This window comes from Diadema antillarum, unplaced genomic scaffold (genome assembly GCF_040938485.1).
Source record: "Diadema antillarum isolate AM-2024a unplaced genomic scaffold, OU_Dant_1.0 seq00000842_RagTag, whole genome shotgun sequence".
Lineage (NCBI taxonomy): Eukaryota > Metazoa > Echinodermata > Echinoidea > Diadematoida > Diadematidae > Diadema > Diadema antillarum.
The window spans coordinates 349,885-376,065 of NW_027271717.1; the positions used below are offsets into that span (position 1 = coordinate 349,885).

The 26,181-nt window shown below is 40.1% G+C and overlaps 1 protein-coding gene across 1 annotated transcript in view; it reads left to right on the plus strand.

Annotated features, from left to right (window-relative positions):
* Window positions 1-23,661, plus strand: part of LOC139740217 (uncharacterized) — an 82,425-nt gene extending 58,764 nt beyond the window's left edge. The window contains exons 10-15 of the mRNA XM_071650801.1: window positions 1,771-1,936; window positions 3,906-4,203; window positions 7,354-7,506; window positions 11,714-12,592; window positions 13,705-14,089; window positions 23,145-23,661. Of these exons, the coding sequence (XP_071506902.1) occupies window positions 1,771-1,936; window positions 3,906-4,203; window positions 7,354-7,506; window positions 11,714-12,592; window positions 13,705-14,089; window positions 23,145-23,661 (2,398 nt within the window). The remainder of the gene's footprint in view (window positions 1-1,770; window positions 1,937-3,905; window positions 4,204-7,353; window positions 7,507-11,713; window positions 12,593-13,704; window positions 14,090-23,144) is intronic.
* The last annotated feature ends 2,520 nt before the right edge of the window (window positions 23,662-26,181 follow it).

Below are 26,181 nucleotides of genomic sequence, written 5' to 3' on the forward strand. Positions count from 1 at the left end.
ACTGTTCTGTGGTACCGGTCCTGTGGTACTTTCCTGTGGTACTGCCCTGTGGTACGTCCCAAAATACCACAGGAATTCCTGTGGTACTGTCCTGTGGTATGTCCCAAAATACCACAGGACAATTCCTGTGGTACTGTCCTGTGGTACTGTCCTGTGGTACTTTCCTGTGGTACTGTCCTGTGGTACCGTCCTGTGGTAATTACCACAGGAGTACCACAGGACTTTTTCGTAAGGGCAAAATAATGTTTTACAATGTCATTGTATACACGATAATGGGTTTATACGTGTACCTGGGCCCCATTTCATAAAATAAGTTAGGATGGCAACTCTTGCTGGAATGAAAACTTCCAATGGCAACAGCCAATCAGGAAGCTGGATCCTTGTCGTTACTATGACAATTGCAATTCCAGCAAGAGATGCTATCATATCGACTTTTTATGAACATAGGGCCCAAATGTATTAACCCTTTCTCTGTCAGTGAGTCATAATTATATTCACACATTTCACATATAAACGTATGGACATGAAATAAATATGGTACACAGAAGGTTAAACTGCCATGTACACGTATGGAGAAGACGTATGATTATACATCAGAAGAATCTCGGAAGGTGGTCATATAGGCCTACCCCCAACATCTGACGGAAAAAAAAACACATCGCACTTGCACGCACTTACAACATGCGAGAGAGTAGGGATACCGTACGTGAGCAGCACGTGTAATTACAGTCTCCGCAAGATAACGTGACAATCGCACGGAGATTGTACGTCGTAAGCACGTACAACTCACTTACCACGTGCACAACGTACGATGCACGTAACCCCTCACGGCCAGGCGTGGCGTGCGGGCCACGTACTTAAACCCTGCGCAAGCGTGCGAGTGTCGTGCGTAGACGTACTTCCTCCCTGCTCTAGTCACTCCCTCCCCACGTTTTCAGAAAAAACGTAAAAGCCGTGGCCTCCGCCAAAAACGTACGGACGAAAAGCACGTACGGCGAGTTGTGACCAGGGCTTTCAATAATGAATTCGCTTTTGCTACATCATCACACATCTGATGGTATTTGATACAAAGAATATGGCATCTCCCTATGGTTTGATTTTGAGAGAGCTAGGAAACTGAGTGGACAAGTATGTTCAAATTAGTTCGGGACCTCATGAGCACCAACGTCACCGCCCTATCTAATTTGCATAAATGTAATTGTGACTGCTATTACTGTTCTGGGCAAACATGTGAAACTTCAAAATTCCATAGCGGTCATTCTGTTTCTCAGACTTTCAATAGAACTCTTTTCACATAAGCCATATTCACTCTGACAAAACTTCTTCAACTTTCAGTTCTTAAAGTATAAGTGCACAAAGTTTGACCAGTCTGAATGCAATCTTCTTGAAACTTTCTTGTAAAACTTCTTGCAGATCTTCCCACTAATACTAGGCAGATTTCCCAAACCCATGCGAATCCTCTCAAAGTTTGTGCAGCCTAAACACGCTCTGTATACTGAAGGGTGCTTTGTGCTTGTGCACCAGTGACCCAAACTTTGAGATCTGCTCAAGAACTGAAACTTCAAGAAGTTTGGCCACCAGTGTGAACAGACAAGCAAACTTTGCAAAATATTTTCTAAGTTTTGCCAGTGTGACCGCGGAGCTATATTACTAAATGTACTCTGTAGATCATGGTCGACTTGAATATGGGGTGAAATTGAACTTTAAAGTTGATGCAGATTTTTGTTGACCATCTTCTCGTCAAAATTCTCCCTCTTTTTCCCCTCGCAGTGAAGAGACCAAGAGACGCACCACGACCGTGCAGAACACGCTGAGCCCTAAATGGAACCAAACCTTCACCTTCGGGCCCATCAAGAGGTCAGAGTTCAGAGGTCGCGAGCTGGAGGTCACCGTCTGGGACTATGATCGCTTTGGTGCTAAGGACTTTCTGGGACAGGTGAGGGAAACTTCAGGAATTTGTCGACGCTTGATGCGCCAACTTGGTTTTCCTCCACTGCCAGTTTTGTTTTTAGTCTTAGACAATCATAACTCCAACAAAATACTTGTTTAGCAAGCAGGTGAGTTACTTGAGCAAGGAAGTCAATCATACGTACCATACCCGAACACCCATTTATATCAGTGATTGTGGATCCATTCAAACACAAGAATTATCGGTATTTGGTTCACGGTGCAAACATAACTTCTTTTTGCTGCCGTTCACACATGGCAAATAGAAATAAACTTCACTCAGGTGCAAGCAAAGTGTAACCCTGTGCCTAATTTCATAAGTTACATTGTGAGATTTTTTTTAAATTGAGATGGATTGACTTTTGCTTCCCAGTGTGCATTGAAATAGATAGGTTTTGTATGTGTGTGTGTGTGTGTTTCCATGCACTAGAATTATTGGTTTAGCATTGCATTGCCCAAAATTGATATGAAGAAAACATTATTGTTGGGTTGTCTGTGAATATGCCTTGTGTATACTAAGTATAAGTTATGATTGCTGTCCTCTACCGTGTCCTAGTTAACCTGTTGAGGAAGTCCCAAGTATACTAGGGCAGGTGTATATGGGAAATGCGTGTTGTAGCAAGATCAAACCATCCGCAATGGGTTAAGTGATTATGGAACATCACTCTGTTGACAATTAGGAACATAAAAATGGCATATTTAGGTTTGAGGAAAGTTTTACAACGAATTTCAGACCAACATTAAATTTCAACTGATTGACAAATTGCCCTACATCGACGTAAATAAGCACTGAATTGATCAGTGTTTTAGTAGTAGCCATGATAAAAAATCATGGGCGTACATACTCGAGCAGGATTCGAACCCACGACCTCCTGATCACCGGACAGGCGTCATCTCCACTAGACCACCGAGCTTTCGCCCGACAGCAAGTGTTGGTTCTAATCCTTATAGCATGCAGCGGGTACTGCTTTTGTTATTCAAATTTATGAAGTTCTTCCGTCGTGATGTTTTCATTGCAACTGATTGACAAATTGCCCTACATCGACAATCAGTTGCAATGAAAACATCACGACGGAAGAACTTCATAAATTTGAATAACAAAAGCAGTACCCGCTGCATGCTATAAGGATTAGAACCAACACTTGCTGTCGGGCGAAAGCTCGGTGGTCTAGTGGAGATGACGCCTGTCCGGTGATCAGGAGGTCGTGGGTTCGAATCCTGCTCGAGTATGTACGCCCATGATTTTTTATCATGGCTACTACTAAAACACTGATCAATTCAGTGCTTATTTACGTCGATGTAGGGCAATTTGTCAATCAGTTGCAATGAAAACATCACGACGGAAGAACTTCATAAATTTGAATAACATTAAATTTGCTCTCATGAAATCTAAGCCAAATTCTAAGGCTTTTTTTTCATTCAATTTATACACTCGCGCAGCATGCATGGCTGCCTATCTCAACACATAAATTTTAACCCATTGAGGATGAGGTTATTTTGCTATAATATGTTTCCCATAGACACCTGCCAAAGTATACTCCACATTGGTCTTTGACAGGTTAAGATAAAGTCTCCATTACTTTTTATGTTTATTCCATTTTTCCTCTCTCATAGCAGTCCTCAAGGGATGCTCTGATTTACTGCAGGCTAAATTTTACCAAACCTGTGATAGATCTTTGATATATTCCAAGTTTGATAGTGCTTGAGTTGGATTTCTCATCCATTTGTCCATGCCGGGAGAGCTTTGATTTAGGGTTTGTGCTCTCTGGTCGATTTGCAGAACAATGTTCATCTCTTCTTTGAATGAAGTGCTGGGGAAAAAAAAAAAAACACTTTTGACAGAGAGTAAATAGACAAGTCAGTGAGGAAGAAGCTAGGGGAAAATTAAGGAATGGTCTTTCTTTGTACTCCCAAGCAATGGCACATATTCTTATCCTGTCCCTCTAAATCTCCATCAGGTGCTCATCCAGCTGAACAGCGCCCCCTTCGACAATGAATCCCACTGGTACTCGCTGTATCCCCACGGCAACCAGCGCAACCAGACGCAGGGCTCGCCCGCCCCGCCACCCTCCCAGCAGCCGCTCCCGCTGGGCAGCAGCAACGGCAAGCACGGCGGCATGCATGACATGATCGGTGGGAAGCGGGGAGGGCCCCACGAGAATGGCGGCATGCGCGAGCAGCTCTCGCCCGGGTCCGGCGGCCGCATCACCGACAGCGACGTCTCCGACTTTGATGACGGGCTGACGGGCGTGTCGGGTAAGGTTTCACAAAGGATTGACAATGTGTCCAAAATAGCAACATGACTGTCTCTAACTCATTGCTATTACTGTTAAACCAGAAATATTTGTGGCAGGAATCTTTATGCAAATTTGAGCCAACGACCTTTTTTCGCGGCATAAAACTTAAGTGAATTGCCACTGGCATTCACTATATATTGTGTAGACAAAAATCTTTTTCATGACCATTTTACTTTTAAAAACTCTTTGCTCCTCATGAAATTCACAGAAGTTTCATGCATGCAAAAATTTCTGGTTTCAAAGTATTTTTAAGCTTTAGGCTCTTTATACTGACAAACATTTGTTATTTTTTGAACGCTAACCATTAACTTGTTAAACCCTCCTTGCCGATTACCTTTTTTTGATATTCCACCATTAGCTATGAACTTATAAACCTCAGCACTGCCTTTAAACTTGTTTTGTGAAACCACTAAATATCAAATAGTCTTTTGTCTACCACTAGCTGTTAGCTTATAAACCCTACAAATGTACCTCACCTATCAAGTAGTTAATACTTAGCCTCTAGCTATAAATGCCTGACACTTAACACAATCTATTAACACTGTAACATTCAACCCCTTGCTATAAACTTGTGAAATGCAACTACTATCGGTGTGGTCGTATTCATAGAAAAGACATCATTTTAGCATTTGACTGTTAGATCCACAGGAAAAATAGTTTAGGGGGAAAAAGAGTTTTATGTGACCAAAAAAATTCCATTTTTGTTAAATCACAATCATTGCTCTGTAGCCAATAGCCTGGAGAGTATGAAACTTTGACCATTCCCCCCCCCCCAAAAAAAAAAACAAACAAACCAAAACATATATATATATATATATATATATATATATATAATATTCCTCATAGCTTTAGTGCATTGACTAGTTTATGTCATTTTTACAGCATTAACCAGCTGACAAGAATGCATTATAAAATATTCTATTACCGCAATGCTCAAATGCATAAGATTCTGAAGAGGGCCACATTTTGCTTGAATTGTCTTAAAAAAGTCGATTTCACTATCACTTCTTACACAAACTGCCATCTGTAATTTCCATTTCAAATTTACTTATCAAAGTGTTGAGAGTTCTTTCAGTTGAGGATTGAAGATGTTCCTCCGAGACACATGGGCAAAGTAAAATTGGTGTGACTTTGTGGGAAGAGAAAGGAAGATCTTATGAAGAAAAATAAATAAATAGTTGAATTTATCTATTATCTATAACTCATAATAGCAAGTGGTTGATTCCCCTTAAATTTGTCACCCCCTCCCCTCCCCCCCCCCCCCCATCATGAAGCAGATTAAAGCATTCAGTGGTTTTTGATACTTCTGTTTCACAAAAATCAGAGGCAGATGACCCAACCGCCCCCTTTTTTCCCCTTTGTTTTTCTACTTAGTAACTGTACAAGCACAATATGTCTTAGTGCAGGTTTTAAGTTATCCCATTGGGGATGAACTGATAATGCTATAACACACATTTCCCATAGACACCTAACCAAGTGTACTTGGGACTGCTCTTCAACGGACTTAAGGTTTTAATTCTACCAAGATCAGAATATTTGTTCGTCAGTTCAAAACTATAAGCCCTCATCGATCTTCTCCCACACATTGAAAAAAACATGATAGCCAGTATTTGTTTGTTACTAATCAACATTTCTGCATAGCCAAGTCACATATTTGTAGTTTACCTGTCAGTGTGATAATTTAGTATTTTTTCTTTCTTCTGAAACACACTACTTTTACATTTCACTGAATTGTTTGCCGCTTCCACACACTTATGTGCTATTACGCTGCAGTTTGCGAAATGTAGTTTAAATTTTTTCGCAATTTTCCACGAAGGGGAATGTGCTGCATGTTATCTCTGGCAGCTAGCATGCTCTGAGTTTTAATCCATCATGTAGTAGCTTGATAGCGTCTTGGTCAACATTTAGCATGCCTCCGTGGGCCATGGGTACCTCTGTGGTCTGATACTATTCTTCATGTAGCAGAAAGGAATTTTGTGTCCATACAGACAGTAGTCATTGATGCGACCAAATTCATTTTCTCATTCTTTTCAAGCTCTTTCTGAACTCTAGTTCATTAGGTCTGTGTTGATCTACTCAAGAGTATTCCTGAAAACATTGTCATGTTTATACATTTGTGAAATATAAATTCTGTTCTTAAGAATAGGAGGGGGATACAGCATTAATATTCCTGTAGTATATTTGATTGATGGTCAATTAATTTAGAATTCATTGATAAATTGTTTGAACTGTTAATTTTTATGATTATGAAATGGTTACAATATGAATGAGTTTCTACAACTTTCATTGCTATATTCCTTTTGGAGAGTTATTTTGTGTCTGCTGTAGTGCCAGTAGATTAATTTGCAAAGGTCTGTCATCGAAGAAGGTTGTGACCTGGTGTAATGTGAATGTATAAGTGTAATAGTGACAGAATACATATTTGAGCATAGATTTGAATTTGAAAGAAGCAAAAATAACAATGAATTCTATTCGCGGAACGCAAGATTTCAAACGGGCTTTCCCTTCTAAACTAAACTTTCACTTATAACACAACACTAATGGTTCCTAAAGTGGACCTTTAGAAACTAGTTAGATATGCTCACTTGAATCCCAGCTATCCACTAACATTTCTCTGTATATTTTGCAAGTTTTCATAATTGTGCTGTGATAATCTTCTTGCTCTTTTTTCTCTAATCTTGTCTTTTTTCTCTGAACATTTATGATTGTTTGCTCACATCTTTCACAAGGACCAACTCAAATACTGCATATCACAATTTATTTAGATTTGATAAAATATGAAATGCATGTGAAAAAATAAAATTGACACTGACTCGATAATGCATGAAATTAGCAAAGTAGATATTTATCATACAAAAGTGGTTGCTTATGAGAATCACTTGAATGTAAGTTCTTGCGCCAAAGTGGATACATCGTGCTACGAGTTCATGATGTGTAGATTGTGCACTGATTTGAAATGTTTGTCAGGAATGTTCGCTTTCTCAATATGTCACAGAAAGCAGAATTTGTGTTGGTCCTGTGACTCGCCTCGCCGTTTGCCAGGGCACTAACTCTTTCTGTCTCTCGATCTCTCTTCTCAAAACTAACCAACTAACCTTTGAACTTTCAGGTGGCACCACCACCGGGGCTGGGGACGGGGCTAGTATCTCCTCTTTCGGCAGTAGCTGTAGCCCGCCCCCAGTCAGCGATCAGGATGACAGACAGTCGAGTCAGGACACTGACTTCCCACGTAGTCAAGCACCGCACAGGCGTGCTGGCATAGGTACTAACACTAACACTAACACCGGCTGTAGAAACCCTGACACCTGCCACCATCAAAACACCCCCCGTGAACCCCTGCCGTAGGGTAGCATCTAATATTGCCTCTACACCGCTGTTTTTAGATTACACAAGGGCTCACACCATACACTCAACATTAACACTCGGGATAGGTCTAACACCAACTGAAAGAACGCATATTCCAGCGTGCTGGCATAGGTACTAACACTACACTAACACCGGCTGTAGAAACCTCTAACACCCACCACTATCAAAACACCCCCCGTGAACCCCTGCCGTAGGATAGTATCTAATATTGCCTCTACACGGCTGTTTTTAGATTACACAAGGGCCGACGCCAGACACTCAACATTAACACTAGGAATAGTTCTAACACAAACAGACATTACAGTTCTTCTGTCATGCATACCAGTATGTATTATGGTAATAACACACTATTAACACTGCAAATTGAACTCAATAAGCAACCTCATTCCCTCTTGCTCTTTCATTTATTCTTTACCTTTTATTTCAGTGCTGTAACAATTGCATTGTCTAACTTATACATGAACTGATTTACAGCAAATCCCAGAATATGCTCCAATCATATCTCTTATACCGCAATGTGCACATGTGTTTATACAAAAAAATGTATGTTGGACAGTGGTATATAATTGTATATTCCAGGTTACAAAACCCATAGAACTTATTAGGCAGCGGTAAAAGAGCAAGTAGTAGTCCTGTTGGTTCCATTTTGGCAATGGTGTATAGGGAAACCCTTAGAATTTCTGCAGTTGAGTCTATGGTCTTGGAGTATTCTGTAAGTGTTCATTCAAGGGACCACTAGAGATCATCATATAGATATTGGCCTGTGGGATAAATAGAATATGTTGTTAGGATTTATAAAATCTTGTTTGGACCAAAAGTCATCTAAGAGTGCCTATATATGCCATATAGGACCAGTTTCTACTTGTAGTTGAATACAAACAACATACATTCCTCACATCACCTATCTCCAATGGATATACACAGACTTCACAGCAGAGAACATGTGAAGAGTTTGTTCGCAAAAACCGATAAGTCCATTTTTGAAGATTTTGAAGTACGGTCTCTGTCATAAAGTACAAAATGATACCTTTTAAATGATGTATTGGTCACTACATATAAAGGTACATTTTTGAAGTTATGGTCAAAAGAAACAAACATTTTCTTATTATTCACTTTATTTTTCTTGACCTTTAATCGCAAATATCTCCATTTGGCAAATATGGACTTATCGGTTTTTGTGAACAAACCCTTCATGTCTTACACCAAATCTTGACACTTAATGAAAAGAATGACAGCCTTACAATTCAATTCGGCATAGCACACTTGTATGTATTCTCAAAACAAAAGTGTACTTGTAACAAGGCTATCATTGACTGTAGAAAGAAAAGAAATTGCAAACATTCAAGCAACACAAAGAAATTGTAGCTACTGTATTCTTGCTTGCATCTGCTCAACCGATGTATTCACTCTTCACCGCAGGAGTGGGTGAGGGCGCTGTTTTCTAATGACAATGTTATGGTCATACTGGCAGCCACATGATGTATACCACACTAAAGTAGTCTGTGTGTGAACTGCATCGAATAAGCCAATTTATTTTGTAACTGGCAGTCAAATTCATCAGAAACGGTTTAAGTCGACCAATGATTTAATTAAAATCCCACTTAAATGTTGTGAGCACTGTTATGTCACGACTACAGCACAAAGGCACACTATAGCTAATTATAGCCCAAACCACATCATTTCCTATAATCAGTTCGTTTCGTTTATTTCATTTTCAACAAAGAGAGACAATGTACAAATATAGTACGAGGAAAAAACATATAATATAAAGATAAAAACACATATTCTCATTACGTTTAAATATCATATAAATGCCATGAATTGAGGAAGATACAAACAAACGTAAACACGCTATTTACTGTGTAAAGTCTTCAATAGTTTCAATTCAGTAGAGCGTGTTCACTGAATTCAGACGTCATCTGGTAGAGAGTATTTCATCTTTCTCCGACACATACTTATTTCCAGGAAATTAGTGAAAGAGCAGGTGGGGATGCAGAGCTGTTAGACGCACGAGATTTATTTTCAGAATGGCCGGACGGCTGCAGCGTCTATTTAAAATCTCCGGTATTGATTCCCTCCTCATCAAACAATGAGGTATCACATTGTGCACAGTGCTTTCAGTGTGTTAAAACACCCATATCTCAGAGTGAGATGAACTGTGGAGTTGTCTCATTCTCATCACCACTGCTTCTCTGATCTTCATCTTTCCACACTGCTGCTGTGAGGGCGCTATATATGTATTGATCTACTGCCAGCAAATATCAGATTCGTGAAGATGAAAAGTCTTCATCGTGTAGGGGGTCATTCATCAGGTGGTCAAAGGAAAAGGCATAATGACCGATGCAGGCTTGATCTAATGGCTAGGTGCCTACATTGTGATTGACCGTTAAGGTCGCGGGTTCAAAATTCCCCCGGTAGGCCCTACATGTCCCTGTGCGTGAATGCAATTTGCATCAAAATGACAGCATTGAGAAGTGATGGGAGTTAATCTCAAGAGTGAAAATGGTATGCATATAGAGTAAGCACAGAGGTCCAGAAATTTTTGTGACTCATGTCTGCAAATGCCTAATCAAGTCTTCAAAATTCAACTTTCTGATTTTGTTATTTGCAAATTTTCTACAGTCCTCTATCTTTGCAAGAATATGTGTTTTGTTAAACTTCTTTCCCAAGAGCTAACCGACAGCATAAAAAACACTATGCAGCCACTGGTTAAGCATAGATTTCAGGGAGTCAGCTTTGAAGTTTAGTTGCTGTCAGTTATATCGCAATGTGTGGGGCAGAGAAACAGAGCAGGTTTAATTCAAACAAAAACTTCCCTGCATTTCTTGTTTCATTTTGTTTCATTTCAATCATACAAAAAAAAAATGAAAAAGAAGCGTATACACGTATGACAAGCAAAACAAAAGAAAGATGACACCAAATATTGGTACAATATCAATTAGTACAAATTCCACGATAAGATAGCCAAAAATAAAATGATGAAAAAAAACTTTATATGGCTTGTTGGTCTGTACTAGCCTAGTGGTGTAAAAAAAAAAAAAGATTCTATGAACTTGCAGAAAGAATTGAATTAAAAAAATGAGATAAAGGAAAAAAACACACACACAAGAGTTCAAACTCTGAACTTTCACATAAAACATATATGAATTTAGATGCATCTTTTTTTACAGTTTTTTATATATTTCATTAAATTGTAGGTTAAAAACATTACTCAAATTCAGATTATTCCACAATACAGATCCAGAATGGCATAAAGAATACTTTGACTTGTTATTACAAACAGTCCAATGATGAAATGGATGATAATTATAATCTAGTGTGACAAGCATGAACATCAGCATTTATCACAAATTATTTGTTTAAAAAAAAAGGAAGAGATTGAGTCTTTGCTAGTGCAATCAACTAGTTTAGATATCAAACAAGTCTGCTGTTAAATGAATATGATGGCTTTTCAAAGACCATAATATCTTTTGTATCTTTGGGTAAACTGAAGGGCATTCACCGGATACTCCCAGGGTCGTAAACAGATAACAATTTCCAACATGATTATACTAACTCACAGACACGTAACATACACAACAATGACTTGATTCTAGAAATAGTTTGAATGTTGTGATGTCATATTCTTTGTAGAGTAGAATTCTTTCTTATTTTCTGCCTCTCACAAGATACTTTTTTTTAAAATCTCTTATAGACATTAATCTTATTTTCATGCATATCATGTGAGAACTTTCCTGACTAAACTTTAATCTGCTGCAGAGAGTAGCATTTGAATTCTTTGCATTTCTCTAGTTTGATTGCATTGCTTACTTCATATACCCCTTTATCTTGCAATTTTTGGCATTTTTGGTACTTGATATTATCGCATACACATCTATCGCCTGTTATTCTAACAACACCCTTGTTTGATTGCACTGCAAAAGGATATTCATTTCAAGTAATCTACTTTAAATTCAGCACTCTTGTGCAAATCATTTACTTGCTAGATATCAAATGTTTTCACAAGTGATGAGTAATATATTTGTCATTATTGCCATCTTAATGAGTACTTTGGTTTTATGGTGCTTTTAGACTGAAAGATAATCTATCTTCCATCAACACAGTCACGCCTCCCACACAAGAGGACCTGACCCCAAACGACGAGCCCGCTCCGACGAAGCAGCGTCGAAACTCGCAGAGCACTCTGGCGGTTCCGGAGAGGGTGTCACGCCGGCCGCGTTCCCCGTCGCCGATCCGACGAGGGCGCCATTCGGAGCCGGCCACGGACTACAGCCGGCAGCATCTAGCCAGGGACCGGGACCTGGACCGGGACCGGGACCTGGACCGGGACAGGGACCTGGACCAAGGGAGGGACTCGGAGAGGTTGAGGGACTTGGATCGAGGAAGAGATGTGGAGAGGGGAAGGGATCTGGAGAGGAGAAGAGATCTGGAACAGGATCGGGACCACGACAGGGAGAGGGGGAACGCTCGAGAGCACGATCGAAATCGAGAACGTGAGCGCGACATGCACCCTTACTCCCTGGAGTCACTGGACAATGTGGACTACATGAGATCCTCGCCACCTACGGCCACGACGCGCGTGCGCGACCGCGAGCGGGAGCGCGAGTCTCCGCACCGTATGGACAGGAGCTCGCCTCCGCGGCGGGAGCGCGAGCACCGCTCGAGGGCGCTGTCGCCACCCAGCATGTACGAGTACGGCGAGCCGCGGCGTTCGCGGTCGCCCAGCCGCCGGGCCGCAGACGTCTCGCAAACGGACTCCTACCAGCGGCGGAGCAGGTCGGAAGTCAGAGGGGCGATGGAGTACGACAGACAGTACCGAGGACGACACATGATGCCCCCTCCGACACCTGGCCTGGACTCGTCAAGCCTACCAAACTCGCCCATGCACGGCGGCCGGAGCAGCCCCTCCTCCACCCCATCCACTCCTCGCAAACAGCAGCGAAGACTACCCCAGGTCCCTCCCTCTTCAAAAGCTGACAAAGGTAACACAAGCAAATAACTCTTCCCAATAAGACATCTGACACTCCCGCAGAAAATACCAAAGAAGAAAGGGAAATTAGGTCACCTATAAATGCTCTGTAACAGATCCAAGTTTTCCTCTCCTTTCCTAATCAGATCTGTAAGCATCAACGCCTCCAGTGTCCTCTGGTTACATCTTTTTTCAGGCACGTCATGTATTAAGCATGAATTGAAAGAAGCAAACCTCTGCCCAACCCCTGCACTTGTCTCATCTCAAATTAGATTAAGGCCCCGATTAGTAGGGCACTTTGGCCATTTATTGAGTTTTGACGCACTACTTTCGGCCGGATGCGAATTATTGCGTGATTAAATGCCCCTTATTTCTGGCACAGCACGGCCAATCCTTTGCTGTAAACACACTCTTCACATAGCTCCACGTATACAGTGTACCAAGCAGTAGCACCTTTACTCTGAAGATCTGTGTCTATTGTTCAGGGTAACAGAGCAGTGGAGGCAAATAGATAGATGAATATAGTTTTGCCAACGACTCAGATGTCATTTGCCAGTACTTTGGTTTGTCAGGAGAGCGCAGGTTTTATGCCGACTGTTCTTACGTGTCATACATCAAGACAGATAGGTAGTCTTTGAGTTTAGATCTATATGATCTGAAGAGATATAGGGATACCTGGGCTTGTTCAGGAAATGTATCAGCCCAGTAATTATCCGATGATAGCTAGGGTTGCATTATATTGCATAGGCCTCAATCATGTTTTCTCAGTTTGTCAATCTAAGTACTTCAACATGATGAATGTTGATGTTGTCAATGCTTATTGGTCGGTGGTTAAATGTATGCAGGCATTGCAAAATATGTCATCTGCTCGGAGGCAACATTGCACTAATCTTCAACTTATGCCATATGGCCACAGATCAGGTGAGGTACGTGTTCAGGCATACTATTCCAGTCAAGGCCGCCCAGTGTGCCGTACATGTCTGCTACAGCACAACATCCAACCGACCCATGTGACATATTTTATCTTTCTTGCAAATAGTTTGTATATTTTTAGTCAGAATTACAGTATGTTTAAATGTCTCCTGATCAGAACTTTCTCCCGCTTTGACTTCTTCGTTGAAACAGGAACTGCAGATATTGAAGAGCGAGCCCGCCAAATCAAACTCAAGATGAGCCAGTACAAGATGGCGGCGTCGGCCAACACCCTGTCGCCCCACAGCAGCGGGGGCGGGGCCGGTGGTAGTCTGGAGCGTGGGAGTGGCGGCGGTGGTGGGTTGATGCACGGGCACGGCATGATGATGGGCACCTCCCCCTCTCACGACATGCCCCTCCCCTTCCAGGGCGGCGGGTCGTCGTCTCATCGGCGCAAGCAGAGCCCGGACAACATCAGCATCAAGTCCTCGGACAGCAACCTGTCCAGCACCAGCGACGTCTCAGCCGTGACCGCTGCGAGTACGGCGAGTGCCTTCTCGACGCAATCGGAGCGCCCAAGGCCCACCAGAAAGTTCAGGTTAGTGTCCGCGATCTGCCCTGGCTACGTGTCTGATGTTGCGTGCATTTTTTCAAAATCTTCAGAAGTCTGCCTGTGTTATTGTTTGATGATGTTGGTACCACCAGAAAGTTCAGGACAGTATCTGTGATCTGCCCTGGCTACGTGTCTGATGTTGTGTGCATTTTTTCAAAATCTTCAGAACTGTTGTCTGTGATATTGTGTGAGGATGTTGGTAATTGAAAGCTAAATGGAGTTGTTGAACGTGTATTCCCCCGAGACCATGAAATATAAATTTGCTTGAAGGTACTACCAGCATTACCTTCACAATGATAGCATAGGCCCCAATGAGGCCAACAACAAATTGTTGGTTAGCGTCCAATAGCCATGGTTTTCTGTGAGTGATAATGAATGAATATTATGCAGTATCATAACGTGTTGGACGTGTGACACAAGGCTGACCAGCAAAAGTGAATGACTTATGTTTGGTGCCATTCACCATCTGTTTGATGAGAAGCAGTGAATGACAGAATGTGTTTATTAACCACTTGTGTGCTTTGAGTGCTGATTGCTTCAAAATACTCCACAACATGTTGAATACAACATATGTCCAAAGTCCCTGAGACAGAAAGAGCTAATATACATCTCAGGATCCTGGTTGGATTAGTCTGACTCGTGCAATCATGCTGATTTAAACCATTTCTAGAATTATATGTTATGTTCTAGAATTATATGTTATGTTATGTTGAATTATATGTTATGTTATGTTGAATACAATATGTCCAAAGTCCCTGAGACAGAAAAGCTAATATACATCTCAGGATCCTGGTTGGATTAGTCTGACTCGTGCAATTCTGCTGATTTTACCATTTCTAGAATTATATTTTGTGGATGTTTCGTCCTGGATGTTTGTGTGTATATAATGTAAGTAGCAGTGTTGGTGAGTAAATATTGTATGGCAATGTGGATCTCATATCTTTGAAGTAGCGGTGATTCGTCAAAGATGGAAGATTGAATTGCACCCTGTGACGTGGCTGACGCACCTTCTTGATGAATGTGAATGGGACCAAGAGTTCACTTCATATTTTATGTCCCAATTATGATAGTTTCAGGCATCATGCACTGACAACCAATCACGTAAAATGGGGGCACTTTGCTACAGAGATTATAACACTTTCATCATAATATGACCTTGTTGCGCTTTGTTGGCTGATGGGCATGCAGGCTGGAGCGTGTTCTTCTCACAGATGCAGCAAACTACAAATTCTGTATTTGTCAATGAGTAGAGATCACCTAAAATCACCCTAATCTCTATTGTATCTATCACCACAGCTGTCATGTTTTAGACTGAGGCACATTACCACAACCCGTTGAGGATGGTCTGATTTTGCTACAATTAACACATATTTCCCATGGATGCTTGCCCGAGTATACTCAGGACTCGTCCTCAACGGGTTAACTTTACAACTAGGGCAAGTTTGGATGGATTACCCCCCAATGCTAGTGAAAAAAAAAACAAGTTTGGCAAATAGAGCATAGTGCCTGGGCAAATGTAGTGGGGCTAGTCAACACATATCAATTTTCACTGCAAAGGTAACTAAAGAAAAATGTTAGACAGCTAACTGGTTAAATTCATTACACCCGTAAAAAACAGAAATCGCCCGCCCCTGCCCCCGCGAAATAAGTCAATTTGAGTGGAAAAAAAAAGACTCCTGTATCTTTCAATGTAAGGATGAATATGATAGCAGTACATCATGGTCTCCTCTCGAGAGCAGAAGTAGTAAGTGTTGTTGAGTAAGGCTATTATTGATATCTTTGTATTTCATAAATCTGCCAGGACATACACTGAAACAAAGAACTCTAACCTTGAAATACATGTTGTGTCCCGGTGTATTTTCCCTCCTTTTTTTTTTTGAGGGGGGGGGGGGGGGGAGGGTGTGACAAGTGCAATAGAATAGTATCGCTTTTCTTGATTGTTGAGAAAAAGAAGAAGAAAATATTAAACATGGTGGAGGTGATTATAGTCTTCCGGAGTGAGAGCATCCAAGATATACACCTTCCCATCATCAGATGCTTATCTCGTTTCCGTGGCAATGGTGCGTGCTGATGCAGAGGTTTGATGTATTAAGTATGTAGATGCAAATTTGATTATCAGCATTAATGATCGGTGTAACATTCCTCTGCCGAGGATCACACTATTCATCTTCAAGCTTATGCAGAGCATACAAATAACAGACTAGACAGACAGACAGACACACACACACACATACACACGCATACGCGCTCAGAGTGATCCAGCTGTTTTCATAACCATGGCCACAGTTCACTATGTTTGCCATTGATGTAAATGAGTGGTTTGGATCAATTTCCCAGTTGAATTATGACTTTTGAATGAATACAGTATGTAAGGCCAGAAAGACAATTATAAACTTGTGTAAGACTGATAATATGTGGGTGGATAGGGATAATGGGGGATGGGGGGGGGGGGGGGGGGAGAGGGGTGAAGCTGTGCGTACATAACTGGTAGTGAAGAAAGGATAAATGATGTAACAATGGTAGGAGTCCATTGGTTTCCATGGTGATGAAGACAACGATGCAGAGACTCCAAGAAGTCTCCTCAGTGTATTGGCTGCCTTTGATGGCTTGACTGGCTGTGATAGACACCCTTTTGTAACTGTGGATGTTGGGTATTACATAGTACTTCCGCTGCATTTTTGGTCCCAGCCCACACTTGTGTCTTTCATGGATTAACCTTTGGCGGTATCTATCTGTCTTGAAGTAATCGCTGATGTTGGAAGTAGTCCATAAAGATTTTACTCTGTTAACCCTCTGCGTGCAGCGTTTATTTCCTGCACGTACTTAAGTGTGTGTGTGTGAAATGTGTACATGTATGACTCCTTGGCGCCGTAAGGGTCACAATAGCCAGATATCACCTGTCTTGTCGACAGCAGACAGGAGAGATTTTTAACCCCATTAAGGCCAGTTTGATTCTGTTATGATGCACTATAACTCAGGTGTGCCTGCAGTAAGTCTGTAATGTACTGGTTAACCCATTGAGGACAAGTCCCGCCTATACTTGGGCAAGTGTCTATGGGAAATGCATGTTGTAGCAAAATCAGCCCGTCCTCAACGGGTTAATGTGGTTTTCATCCCTGAGTGAAGTAGAAGGACCACATGGTGCATTTAGCTTGATGTAGTGTGTAATTCATTGTCATGGGATAAATCATGTATTTTATGAGGGCATCTGTATTCATGCAGTGTAAGGGATGTCACTGAACACTGAATTTTCATTTCTGTAGAGGATATATCATTATGTCTGGAATAGCACTAATTTATGAGATACCTTTTCTGCAGTCAGACCCACAGTATTATTTATATCTGACTTAAAAAAAAAAAAAATCTTTGAATGTTCTAAGCATTATTATAGGCCCTCACATGATCAGGTATACAGTATATTTTAGGGGAACGCCCACATTGATAAATGTGACCCTGCATCACAAAATCAACAAAAAGTCGCCAGACTTGGATTTTTAGTTAAGGGCAGATTCTGAAAGAGCAGTCTCTAAGCTTAAATGGACTCTCCTAACCTATCTAAATGTTGGAAAGAAAGCACACACTCTGGAAACATGTGAACTGAGAAAAGACGCTCTGAAGTACAAGGTCTATTCAAGGGCCTATAATCTTTACCAAGCCGTGCTGGCTGTGCGATGAATGTGACAAAAAACATGATGTAAACCATCGGAGCAACAACAATGAAGGGACTATCAGATTAAGTTGAAATCGGCCATGCTTTATAAACACCCTTTTTCCATGATTAATGCCATTTTTCAAAGAAGTAGCATCACCTTTTCTTAAGTTATTAGAATTGAAAGTTAAAAGTGTGCAAAGGGTCTTTAAGAAATGAAAAGGGGACTCGTAAAGACACACCTTATCTCAAGAAAAACTGCAAAAAACACAATTTCCTGTCTGTTTTATGATCCCAAACTTTAGCACAATAAAGAAGAATGTTTGCTCCTTCAGAAAATATGAAAAACTAAAAATTGGCTAGGTTGACCCATTTCACCTATTTTGAGTCCTCACACAAAATCAAGGGGTGTGACTTTTTGTTGGTTTTGTGATGCACGGTAACAAATAATGATTTATGCATTTAGAGTCCTCTTTCTTCCCCCACAACCAACCCCCCCCCCCCAAAAAAAAAATGAAAGTATTCACATGGTAATGTTTATGCTATAGTGTCAAACTTAAATGCCCTTTCCCCCATTTATTCACTATTGTCTTTGCACATTGCAGTGCTGAAAAATAGGTGGAGGGGGAATAAAACAATCCATTATGTGTGGAATTAATCAGCCACTCGTAAATATGACTTGAAGATCATGACGTTAATCGGATACAAGTGGCTGGCACTCAGTGCCACGAGGGGCAAAGTTTGCCACCACTCCCAAGATGATTTACAATTTACGCCTCCGCCATCTTTGGTAAGAAAAAAATGTCAATTAAAGCTGAAATGCAGTGGTTCTTAGAAGGACTCAAAATTTATCTTCCACCATTTGGAATTTGCTTGCAATATATTGGAAGGCTCTAAGAAGAAACTTGTCTGGCTGATGTGCAATTTGCTGGGATATTGAGTTGTTTTGTAGTATTTTGAGATGAAAAGTGAGGAATGATAAAAGTTGGTGTACCCACCTTTTATTCCTGAAGTGCTACAACTGTGTATCTCCATTCATTAATGGGTATTTAGAATGCTACTAGTTTGTGATGATCGAATTGTGCCCTAGCAGCAGTATTTAATCCAGTACAGCTTGCTAACAAGCTAACATGCAGAACTTGATTTCACTCTCACGCAATGGATACTGTTCTGGCCCGATATATTGTAATTGATGTAATCAAATATAAAACACCACAAAGCAACCACAAACAGATATTCTCTGAGATTTCATTACTTCTGGTATACCCTTTATGGTTAATATTTCACATTTTTGCAATTACCCTGTAGAAACTGTGTTATCGCAGCATTATTTCACACATATCTTATGCATATTCCTCCGCATTCAAGAGCAAAAATCTGCAGTTTTGTTAATTGTAAGGAAATTATGTTTTACCTTTAATCCTCTGCATGGTTTCAGTGCCAATTGGCAGAGAAAATGATGTAGCTTTGTACATGAAGAGTTTGTTCACAAAAACCAATAAGTCCATTTTTGAAGATTTTGAAGTATGGTCTCTGTCATAAAGTACAAAATAATACCTTTTGAATGATATATTGGTCACTACATATAAAGGTACATTTTTGAAGTTATGGTCAAAAGAAGCAAAAATTTTCTTATTATTCTCTTTACTTTTCTTGACCTCTAATCGCAAATATCTCCATTTGGCAAATAAGGACTTATCGGTTTTTGCGAACAAACTCTTCACATGCTGTCCAATGCAGTGGTACAGAAAGGGTTATTTCATTCACATCTTCAGTAGATTATGGATCCAAACTTTATCTTTCTTCTGACATCTACTTTTCATTCATCCTTTTTTTTTTCCACCGGAGGAAGTCAATATTTATCTCATATGTATATCAAGCATTGTGTGAAGGGAAAATAGCCAGAAAAAAACAACTACTTGTCACAAATGTTTAAAATATTCAAAATATAATGCAATCAGATATGAAACATAGCTTTAGTCCCCTATTCTACATAGATTATCAATGTTTAAACTGAAACAAAGGGAAACTGACCAGAAATGAATATAATTTATCATTGAAATCCCATTTTCTTTGCAAATTTTTGCACTACTGTTCAAATTGCAGGGTAAAGTTATAATAGTTTGGGGGAAAAACTGGATAAAGAGAAGACATTTTTACAGTCAAGAAAGAGCTGAAGATTCTGAAAAGTGTACCACGCCATTTGCACTTCTTTGTTCATTCTTTCAGTCTATGAACTTTTTAAACATTGGGTAGGCTCCACATGGTGTAAATGATAAATATGACGAAGACTTGCTTGACTGTAACCACCTGTTTGGAGACTATGGAAGATATGAAAGAAATTTCTTTTGCACATCGATTTTCAATGCTGCTTTTTTATGATGCTGTTGTTTTTCAAATATTGTATTATCAAAAAATAAGATTTCTTTCATATCAGTTTGATATTGTTGTTTTGGAGAAGTGTATGTTAAGATTTTTAACATAAGGGTGTTTTTTTTTTGTCAACTTTGGTCCCCTGAATCTACATTTGCATAGAGGCCTTCACTCAGGGATGAATTTGTCATGGTGATTATGTAGCGAGTTAAAAGCATTCCACATTGAATGAGTAGATTTTAATTGATAGCAAAGTGGGAGATGGATATTTATATGATTATCTATATGACTGTTTATTTGTATTTGCTCAAGCCTGTCTTAACTTTCACTAAAATTTCATGACAGTTTGAAGAAATTATGAAAATGCATCATCACTGTACATGACCTTTAGAGAGATCTTTCTTGCTCCTAATTCTAAATCTTACCATCAAGAAAAGCTTTCATAGCAGTGTAATAACTCAGGGCTTGACGTTAGCAGCAGCCGGGTGGCCAAGGACCACTAAAGATTGGTATCGGGCCACCAAATTACCAAAAAGGTTATGTTTTGGTGACCTGGTTGGGTATCTACAGCGTATATTTCAAAATAGATTATTATGTTTCCCCTTATTTAGGGCCACCAAAATTCCAAATTTAACCCGTTGAGGATGAGTCCAGGATAAACTCGGGCAAATGTCTGTAGGAAATATGTGTTGTAGCAAAATCAAACTGTTCTCAACAGATTAAAGGTTTAGGTAGCCAGAACAAGGCACTAGGGAAACTAGATAGTGTCAAGCCCTAAGTAACTTTCAGTCTAACCCGTTAAAGACTAGTCCCAAGTATACTCAGACAGGTGTCTATTGGAAATGTGTGTTATAGCAAAATCAGCCCATCCTAAATGGGTTAAGGGTATTAAAGTGAGGTGCTTTAGATATCCCTTGATAAAAGTGTTCCGAATTTACAATTTGCACATCACATCAACAGAAGCATGTCATAAGTTTACATGGAGAGGGAACAGTGGTAAAAATTATGTGGTGTCTGGGAGAAGTAAAAAAAAGCCCTCTGGAAGATGAATCATAGCTTGTCAGATACATATGAGTCATTTCATGTAGGTGTTGGTAAAGCTGACGCCGTGTAAGCAACATCAGGTGTCGTTGGCCAATTTTCACTGGAAATCATTAAACATTAAAGATTGTGATGTTTGACCTTTCCGTTCACACTGCATTGAGAGATTGCAACATCGTGGCACTAAACAAAAGACTGGCTGAAGTCTATTGTGTGTGACTGACTTAATGTAACATTAGCCGGGCTGTCTACTCGCATGTTTTGTTTGTGGGTGTGGGAAGAAATCTAAACACCGATCTAAGACGCAGTCATGTGAGGTGTGGGGAGAAATCTAAACATTGATATAAAAAGCAGTCATGTGATGAAAAAAAATATTGAGTTTTCTTTTAGTGAGGGCTTGAAGCAAACTTCAAGTTATTAATGTTGGGTGTAACTGACTTAATGTAACAATAGCCTGGCTGTCTGCTTTTACATTTTGTTTGTGGGCATGGGGGGGGGGGGGGAATGTAAACAGCGATTAAAGAAGCAGCCATTTGAGAAAAAAATATTGAGATTTCTTCAGTGAGGGTTGATGTGGCCAAAGTGCTGCAGTGAACTTCAAGTCAGAAAAGTCACACTCCAGTGCGCGATTTTCCCCGGCGACATTTGGATGGCTCTGGGAATAGTCGCCTTGAACCTGTCACCGTAATGCCATGATGTATTTTCCGATGTTGCGATTTCTCGCTTGCCGGTGTGAACGAATCTCGTATGTGATTGGTGATGACTCATGTTTACATGCATACCAGCCACTTTGGAATATTTGATGTAGGAAAGCTGCCTGCAGAATTTTCAACCCTGTGATCGAACTCTGCAGCAGTCACTCAAAATGTCACGTTTGCAGAAATAGAATGGTGTCTGTTAAACCATGTGATTGTTAACTGAGGTGCCGTGTTTGTCCCGTAACCTAACCAAGTTGTGCGTGTTTGTTTGTTTGTTTGTTTCCCCTATCGATCTTCTTTATCTTTCTCCTGTCAAACCTTGTTCATCCATCTGTGTGCTCATCACCCCCACGCTCTGTCATCCTGGCATCAATTTTGGGCTTCGCTTTCCTCAAACCTCATCTGCATCCACATTTCTGCACTCTTTACCACTCGCTTGATACCCTCCTGCCTCTGTCTTTCTTGATTTGCTGTTTTCTCTCACTGCGCCCATTATTCTCGAATTCATATGTATCATTTTTCCCTGATTCTCCAATGCTTCAAATTATACCTATGCTTCAAATCTCTCCATCAACTATATTTGCTTTTGAAATTAATTGTCTTCTCTGTTGTCAAAATCTATTATTCTCTTCATATCTGTTTAAGATATTCTGTTTTGTCAACAATTTCTATCCTTCTTTGTATGTGCATATTTCTTTGGCATTGCCCACCATATTCTATTTTTAATATTCAACAATGATATGACTGTCTGTCTATCTCTTCCTCTGTTTATGTCTATCAATCACCTCTACACACACACAAAAAAAATCAATGCTAACTTGTATCCATGGCAATTCCATGTATCTAAATCACCTTCTATATTGTCCCATATATGTTCCACATACACATTTTCTCTTTCTGCAACATCACAATATCTAAATTTCTGCCTCCTGAATAATGTGACTTGATGCACTCTTGCACCTGATTCAATCAATTTCTGACATGCTTAATTGATTCTATTCTCTTTTGTTTATTAATTCACCATATGCAAACTGCCACATCTTACCGGTATTCCAATGGCTGGTATGAAACATAACTATCGTCTTTAAGCTGAATCATCACTATCACTTAAACTGTTATCTCTCCTGTAAATTGATTTTCGTCCTGTTTTTTTATCTGCTCCGTGCTCTGATTCTGGATTTTTAAAAAAAAATGTGCATGCCAAAACACAACAAGTTTATATATATATATACACACACACCATTAAAAAAATGAATGCAAATAGTTCTCTGACACATAGCCTCCTTGCTAGAAGCAAAAGCTCCCACATTAGCACGCTATCTGAGTCTCTCCAGGAACGGGACTCGCTGGAGAGGAGGTCCAGGACCCTCCCCGCCGCCCTCCATGGCAAGAGCAGGAACCTCCTGATGAGACTGATGAGGGGGAAATCTTTGGGGCGTGGTAGGCAGCCCCAGACTACTGGTGGTGGTGATGATGATGATGATGGAGATAATGATGGTAGGACTCCGCATCAAAGGAGGAAGGAGGAGGAGGAGGAGGAAAAGGAGGAAAAGGCAACCAAATTTCACTGGGATAGAGGGCGTGGCCACAGGACCAATGGTGGTAATGGTGGTGGTGGTAGGACTCCGCATCAACAGAAAAAGCAGGAGGAACAGGAGGAGGAGGAAAGGGCTACTAAACTTCACTTGGATGAAGGGCGTGGTCAGAGAACCAGTGCTAGGGTGGAGCCAAAGATGGTGGCCATTCAAATGCTCTACTACAGTGATAATGACTATAATAGCGAAGAAGATGTGTAGATACCGGTACCATTCCATCGGCTGCACAAATTTCTTGACAATGGACTCAGAATATGTGTGAAATTTAGAGACCAGAATGAAAAAAAAAAAGTTAGATGAAGTGATTGTGATGGCTACTTTCTAAAGGTAGAGGATGATTCCACTGTATAGCGTATCTCATGATTATCATGCCATTGATAGGTATTGGCAAATAAGAACTTGAAAGAACTGACTTGGAAAATATGTAATGGATCTGTTATAGTGGATATGTTCAGATAGATGCATAAAAATAGCACTGTCAAAGAGCTTTTGGGGGAAAAAATTAGGCAAGCTGATACTCAACAGTTAGAGAATGGAGATGCTGTACATGTACAATGTAATATAACATGAAATTTATTCTATGTTCATGAGCTGTGATAGATTTGTGATGTTTGCAGTCAGAAATCTTATGATTCCTTTGAAGAATACTTACCATCAAACCTGTGCCGTGACATGAAAAACACACACACACACACACACACACACACACACACACACACACACACACACACAAAGAATCAAACATGCTAATGAAAACCACAGAATCATCAGTGAGCAAGGAACAGGGCCCTGTTTTATGAAGAGTTATAATTGATTGTATAGTTGATTTCTATGGGATCAAAATCTATGGCAGCCTGGGAGTGTGTTGTAAGGAAATGAATAATCAATTATGTCTTTTGAAAAAAAAAAAAACGGGGCCCAGGGGTCTCTTTCGTGAAGTCATCACATTAAAGTCTTTACATAAATCTCAGAATGGCCAAAGTCACTCATAATTATCTAGCAATGAGAGACTTTCAAAGAGAATCAAAATCCATTTCATGAAGTCTCTCAGAAGTGTGTCTTATGAGCGAAAAAAAATCTCTCATAAGACTTTCTTGAAATTACCTCTGGATGGCTAAAATTATGATTTTTACCAATTTGCAGAAGTGTCGAATATTTCTCCATTAGGATGGAGTGCAAAAATTTCACAATACAAGTTGTGCCAGCTTGTGCATGTTTCTTATTGTAAGAGGGATATACCCTGTACTTACCATGATAATGTGAAATAGGTTTCTTCTTTTGAACTGTAGAAAGGAATTTTTGTTTTTATTCCTGGCATACTAAAGCATCCATTGAATTCAAATATTTCTCTTTGTATTTCTATGGGCCACTAGATCATGGCACAGGCGAAAGAAAAAATATTATGGAATGTTAGTTATTGTTACAGTATAGAAGTATTTGTTTATAGTGGAATGTGAATTTGTCAGATGCGGAATGCGACAATGACGAAATTTGCCATGACAGCATCTGCACTCACATGGACAAGTTGCAGCAAACATTTCGGGAATTCCGAGAAAATGTGTTCATTCACGTGTGCGACCATCTGCACCTGTAGGCCTGCATTTTAGTGCTAGCTGGAATTGTGTATTTTAGTGACTAGATTGTTTTACTGACTCATTCAATTCTATGGATGTTTCTACCATCCTGGTGAAGTAATGAGCTAATTCTTTAAACCAGTACCTCAAAGACACTTTTCAATACTTGGAATCCAATTTGCATATACTGTAGATGATGTTGCTATATACATCGTGCAAATCTCGGGCAAGCTTTCAAGTTGTCAATAAGAACCATTGTCAGTATTGAAGGCGTGCATAAAATTTGAATATGTTAGTACTTGGGTCTATTTTGAGCAAGGTTTTTTTTTTTTGGGGGGGGGGGGGAGAGCAGGGATTTTGCATTCCCCCTCCCCCCCTTGGAACTGTAAATTAATGATCAGCTTGTATTTAGCCTTGACAATGGAAGGAATGTCAGTTTAGAAATGTGTTCCATCCATTGGAGCATGGCAGGAAAAAAATCTTGTTGTTTCATCTTTGTTAAAGTGGTTCATGATACACTGTAAAGTCTGCACATTTTCTGGCAGTTATATTACAAAGCAGGAACCTGTATTATCACTAGCGAAGTGAAAAGCAAAGGGAATGTCACATCAAATTCTACTGGAAGTTAGAGACCTGTAAAAGACAGAGCTTGACTTGAAGTATAAAGTGAGCAACCTGAACTCCATTTTGGATCCACTAGTTGTTGGATGTCATCATCATATTTTGCAGCTGCTAGTGTGAGTATTGCAGCAAACGTTCTGTATGACAAAGGTAATTTGATAGTAATGTATAAAATGCTATGTAGTTATAGATAGGTGTAATGGCCCTCAGGTTTATTTGCTTCATTGACTGCTTTATGTACAGTGTAGTTGTCAGATAGTGTAAACATAGGGCAACTATAATTCTATATTATGTCCCCTTGTATAAACAGTGATCTCAGCAAGCACGCACCAGGTCTCCCATTTGTATGTTTGTACAATGTATACACGGGAAAGAATTTTACTGTTAAGCCTGCGGCCAAAATTTGTCACACATGATTACACATATCCTTCACCCTAACCCAAACTGTGGCACTAGCCTTAACTAAAAACTATGAAGTGACCTAAAAAAAAAAACACTACATAAGAATTCTCTAGAATTATCAAAA